The 23,586-nt window shown below is 40.4% G+C and overlaps 1 protein-coding gene across 1 annotated transcript in view; it reads left to right on the top strand.

Annotated features, from left to right (window-relative positions):
* The window catches only part of LOC100883355 (protein Fe65 homolog), a 186,144-nt gene that overhangs the window by 38,569 nt on the left and 123,989 nt on the right, over positions 1–23,586 (top strand). Inside the window, exon 4 of the mRNA XM_076538106.1 lies at positions 1,275–1,627. Coding sequence (XP_076394221.1) covers positions 1,336–1,627 — 292 coding nt within the window. The 5' untranslated portion in view covers positions 1,275–1,335. The remainder of the gene's footprint in view (positions 1–1,274; positions 1,628–23,586) is intronic.

Genomic DNA, 23,586 nt, shown 5'->3' with positions numbered 1-23,586 from the left:
CGATTAAACGAACGGTCGAAGGAACTCTCTGTGCAGCGAACGTGAGATCATCAAGCGTGTACCCACCCACGCGAGTGACCGGTGACGTCAGTGCGACAGCATGGCACCCACTGGTCGGCTCCAGAAGAATGTGCCAGTTACCATTGGATCTGCTTCTCTCTTCGTCACACTCCATTTACCCGGGCTCCACTGTCGCGTTACCGGTTCTCCCGATCGAACGTCTCCGCTCTTTCATCCGTGTCCGTAAATTCCGCGCGAATGTGCCCGGTACCGAAATGGTGGGTTCAATATCGCTGATTTCTGCCGCGACTTTACGACCCGACCACGTGCGTTTCGTCGCATCGGTCAGACGGAATTTTACGAGCCAGTGTCCGCGTTATTCCGACCCGTGTCGCATTAATCCGCGCGATAATTGTGCGGAAACGCGTGTGTGTCTGTGGATCGCTGCATTGTTCCGGACTCCTCGGTGTCCAACTCTTTTGTCATGCAGATGGCCTCTAAGTTTTGCTCTCAACGGCGCATAACGCTTCTCGTTGCCAGCGCATTATTCGGTTTCGTGGCAAGAGTAACGACCTTAAGTTACCTACGTAAAATCGCCGTTTCACGGAGCACACGTTACGCCTGTTTCTCTTCCCCGAACGCTCTCCTCCGCCCCTTTGTTCCCCGTTGATTTAAGGGTCCCGTGAAAATCTGCTCAAAGCCGCTCTGTTTGACGAATTTGCATGCTGACTTTGTTGACCCTTTTAGTACTGAATGATATACCACGAGTGTCGATCGTAATACATACTGCGAAAAATCTTTGTAGACTCGAGGAAAATGTGTGGTTTTATCATGGGTTGAGATCAGATAACCTTGTGCCAGATGATCTAAACTGGAGTCTGTATGCATATGATACAGAAAGCAAATTTATGATTCCATCGAAACCTTTGCTCTATTATTCATTCTTATTGTGTATCATTTCTAAACTGATCACGTGTTCATCAGTCATATTGCACTTTGTCGAATACAATGTTCTTTGGAGCAAAAAAGAGGCAGCTCCAATATTCAAATTTATTAGTGCTAAATATAATTTATAATGTATGAATTTATAATGTAACAATGTTAATGTCTACTAATATCAGTTAACTATAAATTTGTAGTACATTTGTAAAAGTATCCATATATTTTTTAAACACTTTCTAATCTACCAAAGTTGCCCCTTACAACCCTTATAAAAATATGAGACATTTGCACAATGTCGATCGATTCTGATTGACGGGTGTTTGTTGACGCAGATATTGCAGATCGAGGCGTTGCCAAGGTCACGAGGGAGGAGCTGAGGTCATCGCTGCACCTATGTTGTGCGGCGAACTCCTGAACGGTGGCTTCGTCAGTACCGGAGCGGTACCGGTGGTTTCCTACAGTCTCTTAGGATTCTGGTTACCCGGCTGTATACGTGCCACCAGTCCTACCTCGCTGAATTCCTCGTATTTGACCCTGTTGGCCGAGCTGCTGGCCAGGGGCCACCTGGACCTACGAAGCGAGCTGATGGACCTCGCAAAGAGGAGCCATCAGGCTCCTACCAACGGTGCGGTCGACCTTGACATCGATCTGCACGGCGACGACATCGACGAGAACGTCTTCCTCGGTGAGTACTTGACGCCATCCTTGTTATAACGCCATTAACCTTTGACCGGACAAATGGCGTCCAATATTCGCTTTCGCACTGCGTACACTCTTCATGTTCCACTTCAAAATCATACTAGTAAATTTACCAGTAAATCATATACTTTTTAATCACTTGGGAATATTATTTTCATTTGAGAATAGTTTTGAAGTATTGAACAGTAACATATTTTATATTAAGGTATATTTTGTCTTTTAACTTTCACAATTTATAATAGATAAAGTAATAAAACAGTTGAAATGATAATTATATGTAGATCGTATGTACATGATAATCTGACAATGAGTCACATAAGATGAATGATCACATCAATGACAAGTGGTGTTTAAAAATTTGTATTCTCCGCTTAACCGTTTGATTACATCGATTTCGTGGTACCAATTGCGATCAGATTTATCAAGTTGCCCTGTGGGGTAGCCAACTCGTTTGACACACGTAGCCCCATAAAAAAGCACAGTTACAATGAAGTATCGCGAATGGGTTTATTTCGAAAGCGAACATTGCGGTGTAACGAAGGCGCCGTATTTCTCGTTAATGGGCAATACGCTGGCATGACGACATCGCGAAAGTAGCCACGCGTTGGCAGAAGTGAGTGGCGGAGTTACATCCACGGATAAATACGTCCGTCGACTGAAACTGTGATATTTGTCATTTTTTCTTGCTACCTTTTGGCACGACATGTCGCCATTAAATTGGTACGTTGAATCTCTTCAAATGTCACGGCATGACGTGAATATAATATGCATTGCTGGATCCAAATTTGATATACCTTACGGGAATTTGAAATTGGGTTACGGAAACTCTGTAGACAGTTAATTAATGATGGCTGGTGACGCTTGAGATTGTAAATATTTGAAAGAATCATGTACTAAAAATATCGGCGAAAATTCTGCAGCCATTTGCATCAAACTTTGATGGGTAATATTTAAATTGATGTGTCAGTTAGCTAGTTTATTTTTTAAATATTAACGGAATGTTCAGCCATTTGGGTAGAATTGATATGTACTGAATATTTAGAACTTTGTGTCACCTAATCGTGTCGGCATTTATGATCAAACCTATCAGATTAAGAATTATATACTGTCTGAACATACTCATTGTGTTTAACTTTGAAATAGTCAATTTAGAGGTACAAAGGAAGTGAAACAATAAATGTTCTTATAAACTTTGGTCGTTTTTAAATAGTGAAGTTGACCTACGTAAAATTGATATAAGTCAAAAGTATCGTTTATCTGGATCGAGCCAATTTTTGCTATAGTAGCAAGCTTTAAACCGTGACATTCATCGTCGCATGCATCTCAATCATCCCGGTGACAAAACGTTCCCGATGCTTTCAACGTTGTCCTAAACGATCCGCCTTTGGCGATCGTCTCTCTATTCAGTCCTGGAACCATAGTCTGGCTGGCATCCAAACGCTTTCTTCTCTTCCGATTCTTCTCCTTTCTCGCCGGTTCTTTCCGTGATGGAACTCGCGAGAATGTCGGCGTCTCCGTTAAATAATGGCAGAACGTTAACAATCTTCACAGTTGTTTATCAAGATTTAGACCCCGACCGAGTCGTTACGTTACCGTTTCGTCTCCCGACGAGAATTTAAGACTGCTCTATATTAACAGGAAGCTTTCTCGCCAGACGGTACGTGATTCTTGCCAGCCACTTCCGCTTCATTACTGTCTGTCCTCGACGCGTTACTTTTAATTTCCACGATTTCTTCTCGAGAGCCTCTGCAGTCATTGCTTTCTCACCCTGCTCTTCGATGAAAATGTGAAGCGAGTTTATAAATCTCTTACTTCGAGCAACAAGTATATTTCCAAATTTAATTGCTGGGTTATGTAGTTTCTCTGGGTTCACAAATTTCTATGAACCCAAATTCTTATACAAGTCTCTATATTCATCAATTTCTATATCTTGAAATTCATATTATGGTAATTCTTGTGGAATCAAATTTCTACATATTCTACATCTTCAAATCTCTACGTATCCAAATGCTTATATCTCTAAGTCCATCTCCAAGTTTCTGCATCTTCAAGTCCCTACATTCTCGTAATCCGTACTCGAATCTCGAGAAGCTAAGATTCCTAATTAAATGGTAATAAAACGTGATAGTATCAGAATAGATAAAATAATGAGACAAGTTTAACAAATCGTCTCGTGAGCCCATTTGTATTCGAAGATAAATGGAGCATCGTCAGATACCCGTAGAAATTATCGGACACCATTGTACGCGACACTTTTAATCCGAAGATAATTTAACCTTATCGGAGCGCCATCGATGTAACGGCCGGCGATTACGGTAATTTCTCCGACGATGGAGGAAGGATGATTTTGCAGGCCGAAGTATTTTATCGCCTCGTGTGACACAAATCGGTGTTATCGAAGACTTTGATGAGGAGATTATCGCGGTACGGAACGAACGCTTGAACAATTGATCGATCGTGTTGGTTGAGTGCTTTTGTGTAGTTTTTTGTTGTATCCTGTTTGCAACGCAGAATTGAATACTCGGTTGATTCTTCCGGCAAATTAACGGCGGGAGTGTTCTTTTGCGATGGCTGAACTATTCTGAGGATATCAGGTTCGATAAAACGGTAGAATATCGATAACTGATACTTCTACGATTTTCGGAATCTAACTTTTCTACCAGAAATTTTCTGTGGAAAATTTTACTTATACGTACATTATACGTACTCTCATTTATAATACTGTATACTGGTTGTAACACCAATTTCATTAAATCCTAATAACTCTTTACAATAATCTGAACAAAGTTTCGCAGGAACTTATATGTCCACATATGTCATCTCATACAATTGTTACTAGTCATGCTCTTCTTTTGCACAGAAAACCGTATTCAAATAGTCGAAAATCTGCCAAGAATCTTAAGAAGATTTACCATCGCAATTGCGAAACGACGGTGGATCGAAATCTCGCAATTATCATTAAGCTTTCATGCAGCCCGTAATATTCGATGCCGTTCACGTTTAGCCCTGTGTCTCCGAGAGCAAAGTTGAAACTATGTACACAGACACAAGGTAACAGGATCAGAGCACGTCCTGAGAAATTTCGATGGTGTTTCCGCGGGGTGCACGGGTCTGGACAGCGTGTCGCATAATTCACGTAGCAAGATCGTGGCGGGCCATTATGTCGAGGATCGACGGTGCCTGCATTAGACCAGCGAAATTGGAATATTATTCCTCATCCGTCTTGTTCGACGGAATAATGCATCGACTAGAAGTGGAGCTCAAAGCTGGAAAGTGGATTTTCGCGATCGTTGCACACAGCACACTTGTCCTCTCAGCTGGTGTAAAGTGGATGCGAGTTTGATGACAACGCTTCGTGCCGCGCAACGACCGGCAACTTCGTGAAATTGAATCGAACTTCTGAACTGGCGAGCTACTTTTATCGGTCACTGCTTACCTCGAACCCGTACAAAGCGTCCCGTCGGAAAATAATACTCGATCGAAACGCTGCCATATTACATTTACTACGGAACTTCTTTCTAATAGAAATAACCCTCCTTTTGCAATTTCGGGCACTGAGAAAAAAAGACTGGTATTTCGTTGTCGTGGTTGCTTATTGTTCCGCGTTATATCGGCACGCGCCGTATTTCCCGCGTCGAATTCGCCACGCACTACGTTATCACCTTATGGAGTCAATTTTAAGGATTCGAAAATATGAGAATTTTGAATTGAGGAATGGTGAGATTTAAGAAAACCTGGAAATGAAAGTTTGGATTTGTGCAAAAAGGATTAATTTGCGAATGTGATTTCCTAGTATCTCAAACTCGACCAACAAGCGCAAATAAAAAATTCCCCAAACGGGACAAATACGGCGTTTAATCAAACACGACACGAGGTATAACGAAAGAGTCCTGGCACGAAGAGAATTAAGCAGCCAATGATTTATTCGTTCGGTCAAACGAAACAACGTCGACGAGACGGGCTTATTCGTTTATCTAGCAAATATCGAGTCCCCGTAATCTTGGATCCCGGTCCAAAAATATGATGTTATGCCGTTGTAGCGACAGGAGGAAGCTGTAGCAGACAGCGAGGCTGGCGGAAAAAGGAACAGAGAAACGTGACGAAGATAACGACAGAGAAAGAGAGGGTGAATAAAGGGAGCGAGGGAGTAACCGGAGGGTGGGTGGTTGGTCTGACGCAGCAAACAGAAAATAATACCGCGGCCATTGTTCCCGTTTCGCTTTTCTGTCTCGCTTCATTCACTCTCCACTACAATCGAGCCTCTATCCTAGGAACCCTCTTCCATTGTCGTGTTTCGCTAGTTTCCTTCTCTCCCTCTTTCATCATTTCCCTCCGTCTTCTTCGTCCTTTACGCTTCTACCGTCTGTCTCGTGCCTCATCTTTATCTTTTTTTTTCACGAAGGGCACTCGTCCCCATATTTTAGTACGCAGCGATTAGAGTAACGTGGCTTTACAGTCGATTTTATTAATTAATAATTTGCTATTGTGACAACTTAAAATAATTTGCTATTGAGTCAACTTCGTGAGGATTATCAGTGTCAATCATTTACATGAAACTTCATATGATTTTACATATGTCTGGATGTAAAAAGCCACTACTGTGAATATAAGAAGTGTTAGATGTTAGTATGAATGGTTTTGATAGAGTCCTATTTATCTCCACATGATCCAACAGGTTTCTAATCATCATGGACAAAAATTCATAATAATTGAACAGTTTGAATACAGTTCAGATAACAAAACAGAGTATTCTCTCGTAAGATATGCAGTACGATTGTAATTTCACAATCGATTATAGAAAATGTAAGTTTTTGTTAGATACACAAAATATGTATTATAGCGTTTTTCATAGAAATGAAGAACCACAGAAATGAAGTTGCTGGTAATTAATTGTCTAGAAGTATGTCGCTTTGCATAAATTCGTCTCGTTCATTTGAAATGTCTTTTACGTCGCAAAATTTAATGTGATTCGTTTGCTCAGACCTTTCATCTCCCGCGACCGAATTACGAGCGTAAAATCAGCTTCATCGAGTTCCGACGAGACAATATTAAGTTGTTCTCGTTCCATTTTCACGTCGTATCAGCGAGCGCGACATGAAAGGCCGCGGTTTCATCCCGATCAAACCGATTCGTACTTGAGCGATTGTTCGAGCCCGGAAAGGATATGTTTATAAATCAGCGACCACGGTACCTTTTGTCTCTCCCTCTCATTTTTTCCTTTTTTTTCTGCACGCGTGCTCATATTCGATTGTCTCCCACCGAGGTGGAACGAGGGGAATGATACACAGCGAGATGAATTGAAACGTTTATTCAATCGATAGGAACAGAACGATCCATCGTTCGCGCGCCTACTCCGCCGTCAAACGAATTAATTTGCTGGGTAATTTTCAATATGCATCGAAAACATCGATTCAATCGTGTTCGCCTGTTTTTTCCTCTCCGTTCATTTACCGTTCTACGCGGAGATCGGATAATCAAGAAATATGTACTCGCGTCATTCAGCCTGTTGTACCGAACAGTCATTATCTCCCTTGTGCCAGTGTGAAGCTCCAGATATTTAACAGGAGACATCGATAAAAGTAATCCGCAAGTTTCATTCGATTCGCTCGGATCGGAGCGGATAATTGAAGAATTAAATCCCCGTCTACAAACTTTTGTTACACCTCGCATTATCGGATGTGGAAATTCTGTCATTGCTCATTCTTCAAATCTTTTATCAACCACGTTCACGTCAGTAATTCACTCATTTTATTAATTTGTAATTTTAAGGACTTGAAAATTTTGCATTTAACTTTTTGGTAGATGTATAATGTGGACACATCTATCTGGACCCATTACGTGACCAGACAGAGGAACACAAAAATATTTGGATTTTGTTGAAGATTAAGAATCACGAACTTATAAAAATATTCACAAGTCCCATCTTTACAAGCTTAAATTTTTTAGAAGTGCATGATTGTTTAAATTTTGCATTTAATTTCATACTTTGTGGTAGATGTATAATGTGGACACATTTGTCTGGACACTTCTATCTGACCAGACAGAGTAACACAAAAATATTTGGATTTTGTCGAAGATTAAGAATCATGAACTCATAAAAATATTCACAAGTCCCATCTTTACAAGCTTAAATTTTTTAGAAGTGCATGATTGTTTAAATTTTGCATTTAATTTCATACTTTGTGGTAGATGTATAATGTGGACACTTCTATCTGACCAGAAAGAGTAACACAAAAATATTTGGATTTTGTCGAAGATTAAGAATGATGAACTTATAAAAATATTCACAAGAAGTCCCATTTTTAGAAGCTTAAATTTTGTAGAAATGCATAATTGTTCAAAGACAGTAATCACCAATCGGAAAAATCGTAACGTACAGAGAACTCGAGGAATTTCGAGCTAACAGGATTAGTTAATATATTGTTACGAGCCGGTCGGTTGATCGCGTGCCACGTCATATTTTTACAAAGTCCATCGATCCGTACGCGATCGCGGATAACGAACGCGATGTTTGCCAAATAAACGATAACTCCCCTCGTGTCCCGGATGTTTAATCCGTGAGGATGAAACGACTCGTAACCCGTTCAGTTTTATCAAGCTCGTTTATCAAAACGCGTGTAGGTAGTTCTTCAAATTAGTAGTGCATAACGTCACTCGAGAAATCTCTTCTCTCAAACTGCCACGATTCTTCTTTTTAACATACTAATTATCTACTTGTCACTGATCTTTGACAGTACATAATTTTATTTATTAAGACATGTCCTAATTGAGAACTTTTAATTGTAGAGAGTTTACAGTTTACTTTTTCACACACGTTGGTGGAACACATAACATACAATTGCTGTTCTTTTAACCTATTTATAAATGCTATGTAGCTTCAATAACATAGTCAAAGAAACCTGTATACTTTATGTGAACTACTCCATGATAATATTAAAATGTGCAATTTCAATAGAACTTACAGTTTATAAATATAGATTATAAAAATGTATTGTTCAGAAAATAGTTGTCAGACATCGTGGTAGAGAGAAATTAAAGGTAACCGTCAATGATTAAAATGTTCGTAGCGGTCGATCCGTCGATAGTTTCGAAGTCACGGATAATTGCAAGGTCCTGTTCATTTTGTTCACGTTCGAGATTTATTTCTTCTTTCGTTGAACCGTCTCGTTCTGTTCGCGACGATCCAACGGAGACAGGCTTTGTCGTTAATCATTTCCGTGCTCCTCGTCAGACCGTCTGCTCCCTACTGGAAACGAAACTGTGCTCGCAATTAAGCGCATTCAAAGGAAAGACCTAGCTTCCTGCGGAGGTCTCTGGTACACGTGCTTCCGGCGTTGCTCGTTTTGCGGCTAATTCTCGGTCTTTTCCTACGTTCCATCGATGTCCTCCAAGTAGGACAACGTTCCTCTCGACCCGTCGTTGACACTGATATTTTAATATCCTTCTGATTTTCATCCTTTTATTTCGGTATTGGGATCGATCCATTGCTTTCTGCATTTTTGGAATTTTAGCTATTGATGGAGTTCGAGATTTGGAAGTTTGAGACGTTCGGTATTTGGAGCCATGGTTTTAAGTTTGGTGCTTTGAAAGACTGGGACATCTTCAATCTTCAGGATATTAAAATAAAATCAGAAATCTTGTACCTTCGAGACTTGAGATCTCTAGAATTTCATAATTTCGAAAGCATGAAAACTTCTAGACAACAAATAATAATATAAATAGTAAATATCACAAAAAATGTTCATTTTAAAAAGCGAGTCTCGACCCACAAAAGTTTTAAAGCGCGAATGCAGACTTCTGATGACTTCAACATAGCGGTGAGATTATTAAAAGCAAAATACCTGCGTTTGATGAGAATCTGAAAAATACAGTGCACAACTTTGGGAAAAATCTATTAACCTACATAGACGAAGTTTGAGAAGTTGGTAACTAGGTGTAGGTTTCAACGATACGAAACTATACCGTTGTCCGATTAATTCCACGAGAATGATTTCGTAGGAAATCGGCGTACCATAGAAAGATGGCAACGAACGACAGGAGTAGAATTGGTAGGGAAGGATTCGGGTCGAGTTTTCGTAGCGGGCATAGAAACTATGACGCCGGAAATCACCGGTAGGCTTTAAAACGAGGACGAGCATGCAAATTGCACCTCGTAGATGGGTATATACTGTACATAGGCGTATGTACACGATGGAGAGACTCGTTCCGTGCCAGTTTTGCCGCGGGGCTTTGGAAACGCGGCGTACGAGTCCTGTCGGGGGATCGAAGTGGCGTATAAGGTTTCCCTCAAAACTCACGGTACGTGAATATCAAACGACTCTGATGAGAGAAACAGAGAGAGAGAAAAGAGCGAAGTTCCAGTCCCTCCAAGCCAGATTTTCAAAGTGTGAAGAGAGCCACCAAGGCATTCACCTGCATCCACATGTGGACTCTCGGTGCATCGGCTACCTTCACTCCTCGAATTTCATTTATTTAGCGATTTTATTTTTTGGGGGCTTTCGTATGTGTTTGAGGTTTTTAGTGGAAGTAGGATTTGAAGAAATTGGGATTTGAGGGATTTGGGATTTGAGGGATTTGGGATTTGAGGGATTTGGGATTTGAGGGATTTGGGATTTGAGGGATTTGGGATTTGAGGGATTTGGGATTTGAGGGATTTGGGATTCGAGGGATTTGGGATTTGAGGGATTTGGGATTTGAGGGATTTGGGATTTGAGGGATTTGGGATTCGAGGGATTTGGGATTCGAGGGATTTGGGATTCGAGGGATTTGGGATTCGAGGGATTTGGGATTCGAGGGATTTGGGATTCGAGGGATTTGGGATTCGAGGGATTTGGGATTCGAGGGATTTGGGATTCGAGGGATTTGGGATTCGAGGGATTTGGGATTCGAGGGATTTGGGATTCGAGGGATTTGGGATTTGAGGGATTTGGGATTTGGAATTTAAGGAACTCGGGATTTTGGGTTTGAAGAATTTGGGATTTAGGAAATTTGGTACTGTGAGAATTTGGAGTTAGAGTATTTGATCTTTAGGGAATTTTGGATTTGGGATTTAGGGAATTCGGTACTGTGATAATTTGGAGCTAAAAGAATTTGGTCTTTAGGAAATTTGGGATTTAGAATATAAGGAATTTGGGATTTGGGGTTTGAAGAATTTGGGATTTAGGAAATTTGGTACTGTGAAAATTTGGAGTTAGGGGATTTGATCTTTAGGGAATTTTGGCTTTGGTATTTATGGCAATTGGGATTTGGAGTTTAGGTGAATTTGGCACTATGAGAATTTGAGATTAGAAGAATTTGGTCTTCAGGAAATTTGAAATTTGGAATTTAGGGAATTTGAGATTTGGGATTTGAACAATTCAGGATTTGGCAAAGTCACTTGAGGAATTCGGAGGATTTAGAAATTTCAACTTTGGACATTCTTAAATTTCCAGTTCGGGGATTTGAAAGTTTTCAAACCAATTTCCAAATCATCACTTCCCATATTCCCAATACAAAAGTTTTATAATCAAAAATTTGCAACTCCACGAAAAGTGTAGATCGATATTGAGGATAGGGGATAAATTTGCTAGTTCGGGATTTTCAATCTTAAAGTTCACCATTTGAAACTTAGAATTTGACATTTCAGAACTGTCCAATCTCCCAAACATGCGAATATGAAAATGAATTATAATTTACAACAATTCCCTTATGAATTAATTAAAGTCCACAAATATTGTCCTTACGTAGTCACCCGAAATTCGATGATTTTATGAATGGTAAATTTGAAACACCTTGAAATTCAGTAGAATATCTATCGCGAACAAAAGCGACCGAAACGAGAGGTTCACGGAGGCAGTTGAATTGCAGCGCGAGTCGCAAATTGATGGGTCCGGAAAACAGAAGCTAATTAATGCCTCGAAAAGATATTACCCGGCAGTGTAATTCGGCTGGTGAACTAGCTGTTAGCCGGGACGCTGGAAGCCTCGAGGAATCGAAATGGCTGCGCGGATAATGGGAGGAACGGGAGATTGAAAGCTTTCGTTTCCCTTTTTCATCCTTTTTCCTCTTTTTTTTTTCATCCCTTCGCCTCCGTCATTTACGCCGCGCTCGAAACGAACCGTTTTCTCCCCCGTAATTAAATATTTGTCGTTCTCGAATCCGATTGGTGTTTGCGCTTCTTGCGGTTATTTTTACGGGCCGGTTTCTCGAATTTACTTTCGTCGGAGAAATCGGACCCGTCGAAGCTTTATCGCGGGTAAAAAAGCGGAGATCACGTACGTTGGTTAAAGACTCGGAGGGTACTCGAGGGGTGCGGCGGTTAAGAAGCAATTCTGGTCGGATGAATTTATGGCCGTCCGAGATTAACACGGTCCGCTGCAATAAAAGTCACCCGTTCTGGTCACTCCTCTTACCCCCTTCTTTCTCTTCTTTTTCGCGTTTTCACGAAATACTCCGTCATCTGTCGCCTTTATCTCCGGCCCATCCCGCTTACCTCGCAAAAGTTTCACCGTCCAAAACGGTTTGTTCCTTTATTTCTTCGTTTCGTCGTACTCTTTGGATCCCCTCGATTCACTCGAGGAGAGAAAATGGGGAAAGAGCGAGACCTACCCCTTTTCTGCGCCGTTCAGAAGCAATGGACGATAGCGACGCGAAGCGGCGGCATTAAACCACCGGAATGTTCCTGTTTTCGAGACACTCTGCCTGCACTCGGTGAATCTCTTTCCTTTCTTCAACCCTCTCTGCAGCACTTTCTTCTTGAAGCAGCGGATAAAAAGCCTCGTACGGTGATACAATGCGTCGTTGCATGCAGATTGGTTTTGTACGGCCACGAATACGAGCATTCGCCACGGACAAAAGGCAAAGAATCTCCCTGAGAGGGATGATCAGCGGAACGCGAGAGGGTGGAATTAACGCATCGTGATTTACGATCGCGTTAACTGTTCAACGAGAATGTTTCCGCTCGGGGAACAATCTTGAAAGATTCACTATCGTACACCTCCTTTTTCCTATTCAAATTAAATTTTATACGATACAGCATCTCTAATTGCACCCTTAATAACCGGAACGTTAAATTGCTCTTCAAAATTAAATATCTTTATTACAAAATTTAAATTCAGATATTTCATGATTTTGCTATTTTAATTCTTCATTTAAATTTATTGACTGACTTCAAATTTTTAAAGGTCTCTTGAAGTGCTCTTGAAACATCTTTGTATAAGTTCTACATCTTTAGACGTTACAGATCGTCTCATTTTGAATATTTTTATAAATAAACATTTCTGTACCTGAGAGTCTAATTTAAGTTCATTTATAGAAACTACAACAAGTAATACTTGTACATCCCTTATATAAAAATATGACAAAAGTGAAATTGACTCTGACTCTTATCAAGTTCGATACTTCATATTTCACCAATATCACCTACACACCTTTGCATAAAATATTTGCAAAAATCCATTAGCATAAACCTCAAATAAAAATACAAGAAAGTGCACAGGCATCACCTTCTCACCCCAATTGCACTGAACAATCTTACTAAAAAAGTGAGACCTCTAAAAGTAGCATAAATTTCTTCCTTCAGAATTTAGTCATCGATGAAAACATTGAATAGATTCAATCGAACAGACAAATATCATCAGATTCCGTATGTTGGGATACCGGGTTTCAAGGGGTTAAAATCGTTCACGTACACGATAGAGGACATTCGAATCAGCGATTTCCAAGCGTTTCGCGCAAATCTCCCCTAACGTTTTATCGAGCAACTTGGAAGGCCGGAAATACCGATGCACAGGGTGAAATATCCAGGCCGCATTCCTCCGTATCGGCTCGTCGCTTTGCGAGGACACGGAATGGAGTCCGGAGGAGCTCTTTCAGCCAGATACGCGATCGAATAATAGACGTACACTCGCAGACAGAGTTAGATACTCGGCTTGCCGCTCTGACGGATTTAATTCGATTGTGGAGAAAGTGTGCGGTGCACTGGCGACCGAAAGTGGATGTCGATCTTTCGAGACTCTGTCCATTACTTTTTCTACTCGGAGGGAATCTTCTGATTCACCAATCAAATTTGAGGAAAAGTAGTAAGGGTGGTTGGTGATTTTGGGAAAGGGATTAGAGAGTACTGTTATGCTGCAACAGGAGGTTCTTTTAGAGAACTTTTACAATAAAATAGCTTTTGTAAGCAGCGTAGTAAATCCACAATTCTTAAAATCCAACCCCCGATTCGAAATTGGATACAGAAGCATTTAAGCTACAATTTCGAGGAGCACATAAATCTCTACATGCATCGCAATATGTATCAATACAGAACGAAGGAAGCGGAACGTGTTGCTAATGTAATAACATTTCAATTCGAGGACGGAAATTGTCCAGAGAGCAGACGTCACGTCCCTCCGCGTTATCCGATGACCCTCCTGATCTTCGCAATCCTTGCATTCTGTGTTTGCTTCAACAAAAACGCAGACTAAAAAGTGAATCCGGTTCATCGACCGTTTTCGAATGAAATCGAAAACGCTGCTCGACAAGTTCTAACAGAATTTCCGTTCGTTTCCCTCGGGAATTTAACGTTCCGTTAAGTCGAGCGTTAATTACGACCGCCGGAATAATTCCCGAAGAAGCGTGTCATGATATTTTCCGAAGCCTCGTCGCACGCGAACCGAGAAATAGGAAAGAGCCCGATGGGGGCAAGGAAACGGAAAAGGGAACAGAAATAAACGAAAAAAAGAACAGAAAGAAAGAAAACAGAAAAAACAGGTTGCTCGGTGAAAACGCGAGGCTACGAATGAACCCAGAGCGTCGTCGCACAGCCCCCGTAATTGCGTTCACCGTCGGCGTCGCTTTTAATTAATGCGACATACTTTTTTTCATCGCTAAAAAGTGCCACATCCTCGTAATCCACACCTGCCCCGCGCCCCTGCGCCCGGTGCTCGTTGCCTGCAGGGAGCACGACCGGTGGGTGATCGTTAAATGGATGCAGAAGAAAAAAGAAAATATGTGAACCCTCCAGGCGCCCTTCTGTTTTTCTTCTTCTCCGTCTCTTTCTCTACGACCTACTCGCTCATTTCTACCTTCTCTTTCTTCTTTTTTTCAACGTCTTTTGTCGTTCGCTATTTCCCTGTGCCATCGTCCGGCGCGTCCTTGCGGTCGAGGACTAACTTTCATTTTCCTTGGAGTTTTCTTATTTTAATTGTCGCGGTTTGGCAGAAATATTTGGGTGAAAATGTTATCGTATGGGTAGTGGATGAGAAGCAAATTTTAGGGGTTGGAAGTTTGGATGTTTGGGAGATTTAGAAGTGAAGGAATTGATGTTTGCGAGTTTGGGAATTTGGGAATTAGGGGTTGAGGGATATGGGGATCTGGGAATTTGGAGATTTGAGAACTTGAGGAGCTATGGGTTTGGAGATCCAGGTGTTTGGGGTCTACGGAATTTGATCCTTTGGGAATTTGGAAATGTGGGTATTCTAGGTGCTTGGAAATTTGGAAATGTGGGAATTCTGGGTGCTTGGCAATTTGGAAATGTGGGAATTCTAGATGCTTGGAAATTTGGAAATGTGGGTATTCTATGTGCTTGGAAATTTGGAAATGTGGGTATTCTGCGTGCTTGGAAATTTGGAAATGTGGGTATTCTGCGTGCTTGGCAATTTGGAAATGTGGATATTCTGCGTGCTTGGAAATTTGGAAATGTGGGAATTCTGGGTGCTTGGAAATTTGGAAATGTGGGAATTCTGGGTGCTTGGAAATTTGGAAATGTGGGAATTCTGCGTGCTTGGCAATTTGGAAATGTGGATATTCTGCGTGCTTGGAAAATTGGAAATGTGGGAATTCTGGGTGCTTAGGAATTTGGAAATGTGGGAATTCTGGGTGCTTGGAAATTTGGAAATGTGGGTATTCTGGGTGCTTGGAAATTTAAAAATGTGGGAATTCCAAGTGCTTAGATTTGGAAATGTGCGTATCCTAAGTATTTAGTAATTCGAAGATTGGAAATTTGGTAATGTGGGTATCCCAGATATTTAGTAATTCAAAGATTGGAAATTTGGTAATGTGGGTATCCCAGATATTTAGTAATTCAAAGACTAAAAATTTGCAAACTTAATAAACTGCGAATATAGGAATCTAAAAACTTGTGAATTTAAGAATTTAACAGCTAAAGAATTTGAGAATATAAAAATTAGAAAATTCCAAAATTAAAAGATTTCAATCCACAGTTCACAGCCACTCCGGTATTTTTTCTCAAGAGTATTAATCCGCGTAATCTACATGCGAGGAGGGGTTGCGTGAACGATGAAAAGGACGACGATAAAATCCTCTACATACACGTACCACCATATACCTATCCCTGTGTGTATATACATGTGCGAGAGTCGAGGTACTGTCGACGACGTGCTCGTCGTAGAAATATGACGACCAGCTCACCGTCTGTGATTTTCCTATTTTTTTCTCCGTTGCCCGAAGAAAAATCCAAGTCTCGTGATTTCCATGCAATCGTTTAATTCCGTAGCAGAGTCTCGAATGACCCTCGTATGAAATGTCATACAAGGCTTTCTCGTTTGCGTTTCATTCGACACCTCAATTTACATTTTCTCCGCTTCCTCTGTTCCTATTAACCCAGACGAGGGTGCATTTCATGGCGCTGATGAATTGGCAATTTTTACGATTGAAAATTTGCAGAGGTTTTTCTTTTTAGTTTTCTGTGTTTTTAAGTCTAATGTATTTTTTTATTTTTATGTAATTACGTTTGCGAATTTTGGTGTTTGGGTTTTTGAGTTTCTACATGAAGGTTTGAACTTCTGAACTTCTGAATTGGTCTGTTAGTTTTGGAAGTACTTTTCCAAATTTATAGATTTCTGGTTTTTTGGATTTATAGATTTCTGGATTTCTGGATTTCTGGATTTCTGGATTTCTGGTTTTTTGGATTTCTACATTTCTAGATTTCTACTTTTTTAGATTTCTACATTTTTAGATTTCTACATTTCTGTATTTCTACATTTCGGGATTTCTACATTTCTGAATTTCTACATTTCTGGATTTCTACATTTCTGGATTTCTACATTTCTGGATTTCTACATTTCTGGATTTTTACATTTCTGGATTTCTACATTTCTGGATTTTTACATTTCTGGATTTCTACATTTCTGGATTTCTACATTTCTAGATTTCTACATTTCTGGATTTCTACATTTCTGGATTTCTACATTTCTGGATTTCTACATTTCTGGATTTCTACATTTCTGGATTTCTACATTTCTAGATTTCTACATTTCTAGATTTCTACATTTCTAGATTTCTACATTTCTAGATTTCTATATTTCTATATTTCTACATTTCTAGATTTCCACATTTCCATGTTTCAGTATTGCTACATTTCCACATTGCTACATTTCTATATTTCTACATATCCACATTTCTGCATTTCCACATTGCTACATTTCCACATTGCTACATTTCCATATTTCTACATATCCACATTTCTACATTTCCACATTGCTACATTTCCACATTGCTACATTTCCGCCTTGCTACATTTCCATATTTCTACATATCCGCATTTCTACATTTCCACATTGCTACATTTCCACTCTGCTACATTTCCACATTTTATTACTCTTAAATTCCCACATTTCCAAATGTCTATTTCCACCTCTCTAATTTTCAACATTCCTAATTTTCTAAACTTGAAATCCAGAATCTCCATCACTATACCTTGATCTCATCGTGCTACTCGACAATTACCTGCAGTTTCCCAGACTCGATCCCGCCCGTTTCGTTAAACTTCATATTGGATAACCTCGTTACTTAACCGTTTCGCGAACAGCGTTACCGGTTATTGCGTTCACAATCAGTGACAGCTGCACCGCTCAAGTTTTTCGCGATCCTGTCACCTGCAGACAGACGAATATTCAGCGGTTACTGGATAGTGTGCCCAGGGTGATTTGTGTCGGCAAGCCGGCAGCTGTTTTCGTTGCTACGAGACAAACACAAACTGGCAAACCTACTGAAACTTGTGTGGCGAACTCTGATTTATTTGCAACGACTAGCCTCGGGCTGTGTGTGCCTATGGCAAGTGGAGACGTGATTCAAGTATTGAATTCGTGTGAAATTTTTAACACCTCAGAACGAAACATTGTACACATAAAATCATACAAATATAAAAAATAAGATGTGCAAAATTAATGAGCTTTGTCAAACATTTTTTGAGACATCTTTGATCAAACATTTTTTGAGGCACCTTTGGTTAAACATTTTTTAAAACATCTTTGGTCAAACATTTTTTGAAGCACCTTTAGTCAAACATTTTTTGAAACACCTTTGCATCAAAGGTGTCTCCTTTTAATGTAACAATTTTAAATTATTGTTTTTTAACTGTATCTATAGTGTACATGTATAAGCAGTTGACGATAGAGAAATAATAACTTCAAGAAAGTTCATCAAATTTAAAAAGTGAAATAATATAGAAATTTTTAAATGAATTATATAGAAATGCAACTTCCAGTGCCACGGAAATTATATTTAATATAAAAGTTTGCTTCTTGAATAATTATCAAATTAATTTTAATACAGCTAATCATGTTTCACATGTACTCACCATGCTACAAAAACCGAGTTATCAATAAATAATAATTCAGAGGATTAAAAATGACTACACGAACTAACAATCACATATGTACAAATTTCCATAAAAATTTCGTTACACAGCAGCATTCGTAAATAAACCATCCCCTAAATAAATAAATCAGAAAAGGTTCTGTCAGTGATTAAAATTCCAGCATGTCCTACACCATCCGTTTTTACAGCCGCGTCCAGGCAGCATAATTCAGCAGTTCTCGATAAAATTTCAACAAAATTTTTCTATCAGCAGTCGTAACTCCTAATCCAAATTTCAATAACAAACGCGAGTACATAAATTCGCGTTACCAATTCTGAATCGCTCAAAGGAGAAAGTATCGGTTACGACTCGCTCTTGTTACCGGCTATCAACTTTATCACCGATGAAGCGCGATCTCGTTTTTTATCGCAACGCCGTCGAACACTCCGCGGGGATCGTAAATTTATAACTGGTCCCTATCGACCGTACTCCGCAGATCGTGCCTGAAATCTGTATCGAACGACTCGGTGGACGAAATAAGGAAAGGTGCAACGGGGAATAGAGAGTCTGTGCTTGATTGATACATAATATGGAACAGAAGGTCGATTGTAGAACAAAGGTGTGGGTTGACATTTAGTAGAAGGGACGTTGATTTGGAAATTTAGGGTTTTGGGAGTTGAAGGTTTGGAGAATGGGACTTGGAAAATTGGGAATTTGGGGAGTTGGGGAGTTGGAGAGTTGGAGGGTTGGAGATTTGGAAATTTGTGTAATAAGGTTTGATACTTAGTAATTGAGGAATTGGGGGATTTGGAAATTTGCAAGCGTGAGATTTGGAAGTGTAGAAATTTCCAAGCTTGGAATTTGGAAATATAGAAATTTGGGAATTTGGAAATTTGCAAGCTTAGGATTTGGAAATATAAAAATTTCCAAGCTTGGAATTTGGAAATCTGGAAATTTGGAACTTTAGAAATTTGCAAGCGTGAGATTTGGATGTATAGAAATTTCCACGCTTGGAATTCGAAAATATAGAAATTTGGGAATTTGGAAATTTGCAAGCTTGGGATTTGGAAATATAGAAATTCCCAAGCTTGGGATTTGGAAATATAGAAATTCCCAAGCTTGGAATTTGGAAATATAGAAATTTGGGAATTTGGAAATTTGCAAGCTTGGGATTTGGAAATATAGAAATTCCCAAGCTTGGAATTTGGAAATATAGAAATTTGGAACTTTAGAAATTTGCAAGCGTGAGATTTGGAGGTATAGAAATTTCCAAGCTTGGAATTCGAAAATATAGAAATTTAGGAATTTGGAAATTTGCAAGCTTGAGATTTGGAAATATAGAAATTCCCAAGCTTGGGATTTGGAAATATAGAAATTCCCAAGCTTGGGATTTGGAAATATAGAAATTTGGGAATTTGGAAATTTGCAAGCTTGGGATTTGGAAATATAGAAATTCCCAAGCTTGGAATTTGGAAATATAGAAATTTGGGAATTTGGAAATTTGCAAGCTTGGGATTTGGAAATATAGAAATTCCCAAGCTTGGAATTTGGAAATATAGAAATTTGGAACTTTAGAAATTTGCAAGCGTGAGATTTGGAAATATAGAAATTCCCAAGCTTGGGATTTGGAAATATATAATTTCCACGCTTGGAATTTGGAAATATAGAAATTTGGGAATCTGGAGATTTGCAAGCGTGAGATTCGAAAATATAGAAATTTCCACGCTTGGAATTCGAAAATATAGAAATTTGGAAATCTGGAAATTTGCAAGCGTGAGATTCGGAAATATCACAAAAAATTTAGAAATTAATTTCCTTGTTAACTTGCCACCCCAAAACCTCCAAACCCCAAAAATCCAAGAAACGTCCCCATCAAAAAATCTAAAAATTTCTAAATGTAAGAGCGTGTTACAAGGCTTTCTCCCCTAAGTTTCGCTTGAAAACCCGATAGTACAATATCAGTGAGAGCGTGTGTCAAACGGCCGACGCGAACGAGAGGTAGGTAAAACGGATTTGAAATTAAATTGCGGCCTGCAATTATTAAGCGGTGGAACACGCTTTTAATTACGCGTCTTTGCTGGCCTCGCTTTTTAGCTTATCCGTGAAATCAAAGGAGTCGCTGCCGCCCGTGATATTGCTCCGGTTCCTGGTTTTTCCGTGAAAACCAGCTCCACTGACCGAGTCCACAAAGTCTCCAAGAAAGAAAAATAAGTTATTCCTTTAACTACGTTGATTTTAATTCGATTTATGTATACGGTGAATCAATTAACATTAGCGCATAGCGCACAGGGTAATAACCAATAATCGCGCTTATAAACGTCAAGTTAACTATGAACGAGCTCGAACGGTGTACATTTGCAAAATGCAACGAGTTTCGTTGCCCGGAGAAGATTGGGCGGACCTGTTATTCCCAAAACGTTTCTATCTCGATCCCATAAATCGAGGCGTATCCAATGGACGTCAATATATTGTCAGATTATACAGTTTTTACGATGTTATCTAGCGTCCGATGCCTTTAAAATAATCCCGATGATCTCTATTCACGCGATAAACCCCTGTTAATAGAGTCATCGATCGTTGGATGACGTTTCGACAGAGAGGAACAGCAACCAACGATTGCGCGTTTCTTTCGTTCGCCATCCTGCTTTGCAAACGGATTACGCTCGTTTTGATATTGGTTCCACCCCTCTGCTTTTACCGATCGATAATAGTTTTCGGGTCGGATAAACCATTCTTGACCCAACAAGGCCCGCTACGATTTTTGCCGCCATTTTGTACCATTCGTTTAGCTTCGAAAATTGTACAAGTATCACATACTTTATGCTTGAAAAATATTTTTATGGCTAGTCTGATAGAAGGTACATTTGTTCATTTTTGACGAGTTAATTTATACTTATGGCTACAGCTAAAAATTGTTGAAATTCTTGTGACAAAACATACGGGAGAATTTTTAAATTTCCACCAAAAAATCGTGTCAGGAAATATATCCTTACCATACACAAAAATTATGTTATCACATTCTCGTATGAGAAGAGTAACGAGTACGTCGGGAAATAGGTGAGAAAGCGATGATCGATCCAGTCCGTGACACGCCGATCATTTGCGGTTGATGATCTGTTTACGGCACGGATTAACTCGCATTATTTCGCCGGGCGGAAGATGAGTTACGATCGTGTTCCGCAAAGCCCGCGGAGAAATGCAAATAAAAGGAGAATGGAAAATTTTTACGACGTACAAGATTTACGAGGAACTTTTTGGACGCATAAAAGTTTGCCAGTAAATCCACATCTGGCAGCTCCTGTACCGATCGCGGTGTGACGGTTGAATCGGTAGGTTGAGGAGTGGAGGGGATACCTCCGCCGCAGTTAAGGCGATTTTCCCTGAAAATTTTTCGGAAGAAAACACCTACAGCGTTGATTTACCACCGGCTTCTTTTACTCTCTTTTACCCTTGATCCATCTTCCTTCCTCTCTGTCGCTCGCTTTGCTCTATGGAATTTCATTTCGACGACGACGACCTCGTAGCCGCGACGCTGGAAAAACCTCGCTCGAGTGTGGAATACAAACAGGAAAGTTTTCGGTGCTAACCTATTTTCACCGGGTCCGGGGAAAAATGGGGCTTGGCATGCGTTGCATTGTGTCGCAATTTATGGAAGCTACGCCGCGCCACACCGTCACGTACTGCGATCTCTTTTAAATGCTCCAATCGAACCGTTTCACCCATCAACCTTATCGTCCTTTCAAAAAAAATTACACTCTTCAACGCATAGACTCGTTCCATCAATCCTCGGATCAACCCTTTAATCGAATGTTAACAATTTTCAAATCTGACGGTTACAAAATTTAGGATTTGGTAATCTGGGATTAGGGATTTGAGAAATTTCGGGGATTTAAACTTAGGAGTTTGGAGTTTGAGAAATGCAGACTTAGGGATTTGGGGCTCGCGGAATTTGGGGATTTGAGGTTTGGGCAAAATTCGGGTCTACAGAATTTAGCCCCTCTGCAATTTGCAAGAGTTTAGGAATCCAAAAATTTCGTGTAATCTTAAAATTTAATCATCTAAAATTTTTCACAAATATAAATTTGTGAAATTCGATAATTTGTAAATTTGATAGCTCAAAAATAATTTAGGAACATAAAAATTTCGGTGCTCGTCTATTAACTTTGCTGCTTATCCAAAATTTTATATCAATGCTTGACATCAGCATACTGTCGGTATATTTGAGAATCCTGAAATATTGATCGTATAAAGTCTCCATAAAAGATAAATTTATAGCAGAAACAAATGATCCCAGCAGACTGGGTCCAAAAGCAAGCTGCATCCGTTAAATTCGTAAGGCGAGAGAACTGCAACGTAGAATCGCGAAATATCAAAGCCATGAGAGTCTCTTTTGTCGAACGCACACCGGCACTTTAATCCTTCCCGAAGGATCTCAAGGATCGACAGTAGCATTGCGTCACACACATCGTTCCATGATCGAACAGACCACAGAGTCGTCTATCCATCCCTTCCCCGTTCGTCGAAGTTCGCAAATACGTTCGCGTTCGACAAACTATGAGAACCCCTGCGGATGACGTCAGCCGGCGCATGATTGGCCGAGGTAACGGTCACGTGACCACTCGGTTGGCCAGTGTCTGGGGGGTTGTAGGGCGGCTAAAGGAGAGGGTTGAAACGCGGGGGAGAAGAACGTCGAAAAGAAACAAGACGGACAAAGAGGAAAATATGGTGGATGGTCGTAGAACAAAGAGGGCGAATAGGGGAGGAAGAAAACGGCGGACAAAGTTGGCAAGATAAAGAGACAGGGGTTGAGAAGAACCGAGAAGGAGAATATAGCCGTGTATAGATAGCGTACTGGTGGGGATGAAGCCGGAGGGTGAACGAGAATCGTTGGAAGGGGTTGAGATTGGAGGGGGTAGCCGCGAGTCTCGCCAGTCACTGCGACGACCGCGACGCCCCAACGTCTCGGGGTGCCATTTGTCCGCTACTGACCTTAAAAATCGTCGTAATTCTCGCCGACACCTACTTTACCGATTTCGAGCCGAGTACAGTTCGCCGGAGAATCTTAACGGGGGTGCAATTTTTACGAGCCGTGTACGAACACGAGGGTGATATTCGTCGTAGGCGCAAACTCGTTGTCAGTGTCGAGGCATAACTCGGATCTTCCTTTTCGTTTTTTCGTTTCTTAAAACCGAGGCTCGTTACCGTGACGCATCTACGAAGATGCGTTAGGAACTCTACTCTCTCCCGTTTTCTTTTTTTTTCGACCCGTTTTGCCGGGAACTCGGGACGGTCCGCTCCTCTACGGGGAAGTATCTTGTCACCTCGCGACAGAAACAATGAGCTAACCTCGTGAGAGGGTGGAAAGCACCGAATACTTCGTGCAC

Source organism: Megachile rotundata, chromosome 12 (assembly GCF_050947335.1).
Source record: "Megachile rotundata isolate GNS110a chromosome 12, iyMegRotu1, whole genome shotgun sequence".
Taxonomy (NCBI): Eukaryota; Metazoa; Arthropoda; class Insecta; order Hymenoptera; family Megachilidae; genus Megachile; species Megachile rotundata.
The sequence above is the reverse complement of the archived record's forward strand: the minus strand, read 5'-3'. Positions and strand labels throughout refer to the sequence as shown.